The sequence below is a fragment of the Rhamphochromis longiceps genome, linkage group LG12 (assembly GCF_057381845.1).
Source record: "Rhamphochromis longiceps isolate RC_006_pf linkage group LG12, R_longiceps_female_GT1.1, whole genome shotgun sequence".
Taxonomy (NCBI): Eukaryota; Metazoa; Chordata; class Actinopteri; order Cichliformes; family Cichlidae; genus Rhamphochromis; species Rhamphochromis longiceps.
In genome coordinates, this window is record NC_140568.1 from 34,661,805 (window position 1) to 34,671,118 (window position 9,314).

Here is a 9,314-nt window from a genome sequence, read left to right on the forward strand (position 1 = left end):
GATAACATACAACAGGTAACAATAGGTAACATACAACAAGTTGTAATATTAGTCAGATAATCCATTAGAAACGCCCCCAAAAGACTCCAACATACTTTTCAGTGATCTTAAATTGTTTTGTTTTTTTTTCACTTCCTCATTGATTTAATTTTTCAGTCCTTGACTGTCCCATTTATTTGTTCATCCATTCATTTCCTTGTCCAATTTGGGGTCAGTTCACATAACATCCCTGATACATAAATCGTCCACAGAAGAACATTTCCTAAACTCTGGTGTCTTAATACTCACGTCTTCCCGGTAGGATCGTGTCATCGACGCTGGCCCAAAAGGAAACTCGTCTCGGTTTATTAACCACAGCTGCAGCCCAAACTGCGAAACCCAGAAGTGGACGGTAAACGGCGACGTTCGTATTGGAATCTTTGCCCTTTGTGACATCGAGGCTGGTGAGTTAATCTGCAGCTCTGACACACATTTTCCTTCATGTATATTAAATGTACTGAGAGCAAGTTGGATGATTCCCATTTAATGTTGCTCTTCTCCCTGGTGTCCCTGCAGGCACAGAGCTGACGTTTAACTACAATCTGCACTGTGTGGGCAACAGGAGAACGTCGTGTCACTGTGGATCAGACAACTGCTCTGGATTTCTTGGGGTCCAGCCATCGGTGAGGATGTTTGTCATCCCCATTAAAATTCAGAGTACCTAAGAAGGAGCAGCCAAGTTTGGAACCTGTGTTTGATACCTCTTTCTTGTTTTATCACATTTCCTGCAGAGTGCTGCAGTGACGGAGAAAGAGGAAAAGGCCAGGAATGCAAAGATGAAGCAGAAGAAGCGGAAACTGCGGCCGGAGGGCAAACACACACACGAGTACTTTTGCTTCTGCTGCGGAAAAGGAGGAGAGCTGGTGATGTGTGACAGGAAGGACTGCCCAAAAGCGTATCACCTGCTGTGTCTCAACCTCACCAAACCGCCATACGGTAACGACAGAAATGACTTTCTGCATGCTTTTGTTTAGTTTGTGTTGCTCCTGAAACGTTTCTGCAGGTCAGTTTCTTGCAGTTTTCCAGGGTTTTTTTTTTTTTTTTTAATTGGCTGTCTGTACTTTCAAACCTTCTCTATAATACTATGTTATCAGTAATGTACCGGAAATTAAAGCAGATGTATTAGGACAGGATATTAGAAGAATTTCCTGTTCTGTAAATCATCTCATTGACAGCTCAAGTTTTTGTTTGGGATCTCTTTTTGAGGTTGGAAACTCCTGTCCTCAAAAATCAGTTCACTCCACAACATAAAAAAATCAGCACAGCAGGAAAACGACAAAGGTGGTGGAAAGCACAGCATTTAAGTCACTGTTCCCATCCACCCCTGTATGCTGTCCTTATGCATCAGTTTTCCATGAGCTTTCCATTTTGGATTTGTAGCTGGGACACAGATGCAGAAGTGTCTGAAGGAGGCAGGGAGAGACATCCACTCCATTTACTTTTAAAGCTTTTGTTTTTATCAGAAATGTAATGGAGCATATAAAAATTAAGCTACTCTGTGGAGGTAGATGTTACACTGATTGGACACTTTTTACCTTTATCCGTCTGTTTTGACTTCTGTGCTGAATTAGTGTCTAGATGACGATCTCTCAGCAGTGTGACAGTTAACAGGAAGGCTCGTCCTGGGCCTATGCTTTTTTGGAAATCGAATTTCCCAGAGGAACCCACCCGAGGGATTAATAAAGTTCTATCTAATCTATATCAAAGATCAGCACATACTCATTTGTAATCTGGTTCACATGCTTTACACCAGTTTTCCCAATCAAAGAAAACACGAAGTGTGATGATCAGAGTTGTGATTGACATGTCAAGTGGACTGCAGATGTGGTGGGCTATATGTGATATTTATTTTTAAATAATCTCCTTTTTCAGTTCTCTGACTTGATGCGTCTGTAATTAACCCATTTCCTGTCTCCAGGGCGGTGGGAATGCCCGTGGCATGACTGCAGCGTTTGCAGCAACCCGGCCTCGTCTCTCTGTGACTTCTGCCCTCGCTCCTTCTGCCGGGATCATGAGGCGGGGGCGCTCACCACCTCCTCCCTGGACGACCGCCTCTGTTGTTCCAGCCACAACCCGCTCAGTCCCCTGGGGGCCAAATCCAGCTCCACCCAGCAGCGGCGCTCCGCTCAGAGCCCCGTCAGAGTCAAAGAGGAGCCGGAGTCAGGCCAGCCGGCCACGGAGTGATAAAACCCTTAATACCTCATTCCCTGCAAAGTGTGCTCCAATCCACCTCTGATCCTAAGCAGTGCACTACAACAGGGAATACAGTGCTTTTTTCTTTTTTTTTTTGACACATGCGATGGCCACAACTCAGAGCTGAGACACGCTGACGAACACCTTGATGCTGTTTTGTGGCGACAGTAGGAGAAGGACCAGAAATCATCAGGCACCGTTTTCCCTCCTGTCTTGCCATAAAACACCACTACTTACACTCTCTGCAGCTCGCCTGCGCCCACTGGAGGGCCCAGGCCACCACCTCATTATGTTGTTTTTAAATTTTTACTGCTATTTTTTTTTCTTTCTTTCTTTTTAAAGCAGTGTAAGCGTCGTCACGTCTCCAGTTCCTGGCACTTTGAAGAACTCACTGAGTGAGGTGGAGGAAGGGGCAGAGAGGAGGAAAAGGATGTGGGAGCTGAAGCTCTCCATCACCACCAAGCTGCTCCTCTCCTTGTTTACCTGCTGTAAGCTGTGGTCTCACACACAGGGTGGCTTTAGGATGGAGACGAGCCAGCTTTTCTCGTGATCTGTCATCCTCTTTATCTGTTAGAGAAAAGGAGCGGCGGGGAAATGACCAATTTCGTGCAATTTGTTTTTTTCCAGGACCACACTACATTCCAACCTTCCTTAAACATGGTTTTAATATGCTTATGGGTATAGATAAATATAATTATATACAGTATCTATGTTTGTTAATGTTTACAGACAGATTCTCTCACTTCATCTCAGTGAGTGGTGTATTATGTTTGTTTAGGTGTTGAACATTACGCAGACCTCCTTGTGAAAATAGTCCTATTAAGGTGAAATATAATGGTATATAGTGAAATGGTATGACATTTCAGAAGTTCTTGTGATTTTCATATTGCCAGTCGCACTCGCCATTGTGTACATAATTGGCTCACAATATTGTAAAATACTAAAAAGATCAGGAGGGGGCGGAGCCTCACCTCTCTGATTGTTCTTGGAAGATGGAAAAGCTTTTTCTTTTTTCTTTTTTTTTTTTTGTAATAATAATTGAAAAAAAAAAAACAAGACAGATCCTTTTTTTAAAAATTCTTTCTTTAAAGCTATGTTTTCATGTTTCCTCCAATTAGTTATTTGCAAAGTAGATGGAGGGGCCCAGCTTGTGATCACTGGTGCTGTCTTAAAGAAGTGTTAATAAGCCTTAAGTTTGGGTTTTTAGCTGTAGTTACTACTGCCCAGATGCAGTCCACTTCAGTTGTTTCGGTTCGGCGTACTGTGACGGCTTTTTTGTTTTCGGGGATTTGGGTTTTTTTGCCAGACTTTTTCTGAAAAGCACTTTCACGCGGCTCATTGCTACTCACCTTAGCTAGGTCATACGTATACAGAAATGTATATTAAAAGAACATATGACAAGTGTTTCAAAATGGATACCTCTTCTTCTTGTATTATTGGAAGTTAAACTGTGTTGTAACTTTTTGCCTCTCGGTCAGAAACGTGGTGAGCGCTGGGTGTGGCTTGTTTCTTCTGAGGAAAGTGGCCTAAATGCTGTTTTTATTTTATTTTATTTTTGTTTCATATTTCTTTTATTGTTTGTTTTCTTTTACATTTTTCTTTGGCACACAAGTAGGAAAGACTGCCAACCCAGCTTCGTCCAAAAAAAAAAAAAAAGAAAACAAAAAAAAATGTCCTCCGTGTCCTCCAGAGACACTTCTTCATTTTCCAGCTTGAGAAAACTCTTAAGGCTGGGCTTTATATGGAGACGTAATGGTGTAACAACAGTTCAGTCCAGTATAATGTACAAACTTCTGTACAGTGTTTTTAATCGCTCATCGTCAAATCTCAAATTTTTGTATTTATTGCACCACATTTTATACCAATTTCTTTTTCAAACACCAGTGCAGTAACTTGTCTCCCTCTGTAAGGAAATAGGCTTAAAAAAACATATGGGGAGTTTTACGTAATATACCTGTATTTTCTTTCTTTTTCTTGTTTTTTTTTTGTTTTTTTTTTTTTAAACATTTGGTGTAATGATTCCACATCCGGTAACAGCCGCTGCTCATCAGCCTGTGTCGTGACTCACTGTAATTGGTGTTTAAAAGCAGTGTGAAGCACTTCAGTATTGGAATGTAAAGTTTCTGTTTCAGAGCAGGTTTTGCAGCCCGGACTCAGGTGGTTGTCACTGAAGGAAGCTTTTCTGTGATCGCGCCTTGCTTTGTCAGTTACACTGATGTTTGTTTTGTTTTTTGTGCCCTTAAAAGATGTATTTTCTCTTTAAAAAAAAAAAAAAAAAGTGCAACAGGGTAAAATGGTGCCAATGTTTCCAATCAATTTAGGTGATTTAGGGTCTTTTTAAACACTCAGTTGCCCGTTTATTAGATAGAACTTCAGAACTGGGATGAAACTTCGAGGAGGTTATAATGCTCATTATTTTTCTACTGATGTTGATGACGGTAGAATAAATGGAGCCTTTTTCAGACATGATATGAAACATACAGGGCTTCAAGGTGCTGACACTCAGGTGCGTTTTCTTTTTTTTTTTTCTTGTTTACCTGAGTGTTGTTGAGGCTGACTTCAGTCTACCCACACTGGTACATCACTAAGAGAGATCTGTTTTCGCAGACGAATGTTTTTATTTTAAGTGCTAATAAAAACTGAGCCAGTGAGTTAAAATGACATTATGTTCTTTATATTGTTGTTTAAGGTATTCTTTACTGAGCTGAGGAGCATGTGCAGTCCTAATCTTTAGTGGGATTGCATGAGTCGTAAACTCGTTCAGATGTCGATGCTGATAGATTAATCATGGGTAAATATCTGAAAGGATGATCTCTACGCCACCTCTTGCCCAGTCACCAGCTGGGATTGTATCCAGCCTCTTGTTACGCTACAGCTTCTAAATGGACAGTTTTATTCTCCGGCCTCTAAAGCAGGGATGTCAAACTTATTATACATCAAAGGCCACATGCAGCCCACTTTGATACTTAGTAACTGTAAAAACACAGTTAAAAGTCCAAAAGTTTATCCCCTCAATATTTCCAAAGCTGGACAGATTGGAGACTTTGCCAGGCCAGTTCTGGCCCCCGGGCCTTTTGTTTGACACCCTGCTCTAAAAAATTTGCCACCTCTAAAAACAAAAGCTGAGCATTATAGCTTTCTTTAAAATTTTATTTCAGGCCTGATAGCAGTGTGGGTTGTTGTTGGTTTTGCCTAATAAACTGGCAGCTGGCTGTAAATCATGAGGGAGAAAGAATAAAAGCCTCCGAATGCAGAAAACTAAGACGTACTAGACGTGTTTTAGTTGTTTGAAAATACTCACCGTTCATTGACAAATTATGTTAATATGCGCAAGTCCGGTTTCTGTGCGCTACAGGATTTCAGTTTAAGTGTGAGGCCTTGAACGACCTCTGGACACTGATTCTCACTGATTCTCGCTTGTGGCACACAACACAAGGCCTGATTAGTTTAGGCAAAGTTTGAGGCAGGACACTTGATGCCTACTCACTCGCTGTGATAATCACCTGACTTTTTTTAATGTCCAACAACAGATATTTGTGAAAACGGGGACGTTAAAGTCAGATTTAATTCGACCACGGGGAAATGAACTTTTTGGGGTCAGACTTCTGTTTTAATTGATTGATGTGCATTCAGAAATGCATAGAAAAGCTTGAACTATGAACTTTTTGCCCCCTTCAAGTTAAAGTCTCTCACTCTTCTGCATTCGGCAGTTTCTTTCCTATAATTCCTGTTGTTTTGTGCCTTTCAGGAAGCCTTTTTTAAGATGGGATTCCTGGAGGCGAAAAAAAGGGGATAGTTGTATTTGTTTTGTTTTTAATGCAATTAAGCACTTCTAGTTTTTCTTTTCTTTTTACAACTGTATTCCTTGATAATCAAGTAGGTCCATGACTAAAGCACCTATTTGTGTACTCCAAAAGGTCTGTGCGTCTAAACTTTAGTTTCTTTCTTTTTTAATTTATTGATGTACTGTTTGTTTGCTTAGGTTTGGGTTTTTTTTTTAGCACAGGTTTCGTACGTGTATGATTATCGAACCGTAGGCATCCCTGACTCGTGTTATCTGCTTAAACAAAAGCGATCATTTATGATGATAAAACTTGTCTTAAAGCTTCTGTTTTTTTTCTGTTGCTTAGCTGAACTGCATGCTTCCAGACAACGACTTATTGCCAATGTCTTTTTGTTTGGTTGGTTTTTTTTGGTTTTTTTATTGTATTGCACAGAGATTCTGCAAAACCGAACGGCCTTTATTTTCCTTCGCACCTGCAGATCGCATGATCGCGCTCATTTTTTTTGTGCCAGTTTGTCCTCTCCCGGCCCTCCTGCCTGACAAAGCAGCAGTATTATTTAAGTGTTCATCTGAGTTACTTCAGAAACTGTCTGGTGTGTATGTTTTGGTTTGAAGAGACAGCATGTTTGCTCTCATTTAAGTGGCCCTTAAATACGCCTAAGGAGGATTTTATTTTGTTTTCCACCCCCTGTCTCTGTGTCAAAGGGCATGTTTCAGTTCACTGTAATGTCTTTTGTGTTTTGTGCAATGTTGCCGACTGTCATTTTGGGGTTTTTTGGGGTTTTTTTTAATTAACATGCTGTCAAATAGTGTTGGAATAAATAAATAAATTCACCTTCATAAGCACTCATGATCTCTTTTTACTTGTAGTAAAATTGCTTACAGTAACTCTAACTGGGGTCATATCTCTATCTCTCTTGGTGTTGCTTCAATTAAAAAGTGGATGAACACAAAATACCATGTTAATTACTGTTCAATCTGTGTTACTGCATACTACATTATTGTTGAAGAACTTGTAAATAGTTTGCATTGAACTTGCATAGGATCTTGTTACTGTGGCGTGCTCTTTTTGCCTGTAAAATTCTGCTTCTAAATGTGTGTGACTGTTGAGACGACACTCTTTTTGTACATGACTGTCTTTTTATTTGAGGATATTGATTCTGTCCTTTTTCATTCGAAAGTTGAGTTTGAAGAGTTCAGACATGCCTGAAGTTTGACTTTAATAAAGCTGTACTCTGTCTCAGTGAAACACTCCCACTGTGTGTGGCTTCTTCTTTTTTTTTATTGTTTGGTGAGAACAAAGTGAACCAGAGCAAAATGCATCCAGGGGCAAATTCTTACCACTCTGCAGTGGAGTTATTATACAGTCGTGGCAAAGACAAAATAGATCATGCTATTAACCTTCTAAGACCCAAACTCTTTCATGGCATGCATTTTAAAATTTTCTTTGCTATTTGAGCTGATTGGTACCTGATGAATGTAAAAACAAAAAATTACCAGATTTTAAAAAAAATTTTTTTTACTGAATTTTGTTCCTTAAAAATGAGATCCGCATATGAGGACATTTATTTTGATAGAACAGTGGCAGCATAATGTCCTTGTACGTGGATATCAGGCCTTGTAGAGGAAAATTAAGTATTTTGGTCTAGACATCCTAAAATGTGATGTCCACATATGTGGACTCCAGGTCCTAGGATGTTAATGTCAAAAACTAAAATCCAAAAGTAGCGTGTGATTGTAGAACTGCCTTTAGCAAGTGTGAAATAACTTAAAGTAATCATGATCTGTATGAGTTTATCAGTTTCTCAAAGCATAATGGAGGAATTTTGGCCCATTCCTTACAATTTCAGACATTTTAATTGGGTTGAGGTCAGGTTATTATATAGTAGATTTTGTGCTTTGGATCATTGTCTTGTTGCATGACCCAATTTCAGCCAAGCTTTATTTATGACCTCACATTAGACCCTAGAGTACTTTGGTAAACAGAGGCTTATAGTTGACTAAGTGACTGCTAAACAAGCACCAATCATCACCATGTTTGATATAAGGTGTTTGGATTTCTCCAAACGTCCTGCTGTGTTCAGACATCTCCACTTTTTTCAACATTTTCAACTTTCTCCTAGCAGCACATACTGTTGTGAATTTTTACATTTACCATGCTAACTGAGGAATGCATCTTGTATAACTTCTTTGCCACTATCTGATCATTTTAAGAGTTACACAACTTGCCTCATTCGCCCATTTTTTTCTATGCTCTTTCTATGTAACCTTCCAAGTAGTAGGAGAGCTGCTCTACCTGAGCTACAGCCACCCCTATACATAGAGAGTGAAAAGAGGTGAGTGAAGAAGAACAACGTACCATAGGAACCCCCCAGCGGCCTAGGGTTGAGGGTCACCTGATCCAGTTTTAACTATATGCTTTTTCAAAAAGGGAACGTTTTAAGGCTAGTCATAAAGGCAGAGAGGGGTCTGTCTCCTGAATCCAAACTGTGATCTGGTTGCATGGAAGGAGGACCTGAACGCAGAAGGATCTGCCTCCCATTCTACTTTTAAATATCTGAGGAACCACAAGTAAGCCTAAAAGTCTGAGAGAGAAGAGCTGTATTGAGATAATATAGAAGCAGTAATGGTGTGTCTAAGTCTGTCCACATACTGCTTCTGCATTTTGGCAAATTTGTCATTATTCATCTAAGGTTCTGTGTACCTGATATGAAGACCCAGACTGGAGTGTTTGTAAGGGGCAGATTTAAGCCTCTCAGTTATATACATATATAGAGTCTCAATCAACCCTAATCAGGCTGGTGCCTGATAACAAGATTTAACCAAAGTCATAAAGACCAAAAATTCATGACATTTCCTTAGCATTTTTATTTTGTTTTGTAAGGATGCAGTATCGTTTTCATCTTTCCCAAAATTCTATTTTTTATATTTATTTCAGTTAATAAAAACATTTTTAGTTTACACCTAGTATTAAGTTTCTGTTTAGTTTTATTTACTTATATTAATCTTGCTCTGGAGAATTATCGGGGCAATTATTTTTAAGTGTGTATTTTAATGAACTTTACCTTCTTGGTAACTGGTCCGGGACAACCATACAATGAGTGAAATGCTATTTCTCCTACCTCAATGTGCGGTAAAAACATATTAACAGGCAAAACACATAAAAATCCTAGAAATATAAACTGGGAAGCTTTGAATGGATGAGTATTTAATAAGTGGAGCTAAACTTATGCAAAAAGTGAAATATTTTACGAAGACGCAGCAGTAAAGAAACAAACATTTAGGCAATAAATCATGC

The 9,314-nt window shown here is 39.5% G+C and overlaps 1 protein-coding gene across 3 annotated transcripts in view; it reads left to right on the forward strand.

Moving 5' to 3' along the window:
* nsd3 (nuclear receptor binding SET domain protein 3) overlaps nucleotides 1-7,265 on the forward strand; it is a 28,586-nt gene extending 21,321 nt beyond the window's left edge. For all 3 annotated transcript variants that reach the window (XM_085426000.1, XM_085425999.1, XM_085426001.1), the window contains 4 exons: nucleotides 302-443; nucleotides 556-662; nucleotides 771-975; nucleotides 1,958-7,265. In XM_085426000.1, the coding sequence (XP_085282126.1) occupies nucleotides 302-443; nucleotides 556-662; nucleotides 771-975; nucleotides 1,958-2,223 (720 nt within the window). In that variant the 3' untranslated portion in view covers nucleotides 2,224-7,265. The remainder of the gene's footprint in view (nucleotides 1-301; nucleotides 444-555; nucleotides 663-770; nucleotides 976-1,957) is intronic.
* Nucleotides 7,266-9,314: the final 2,049 nt, after the last annotated feature.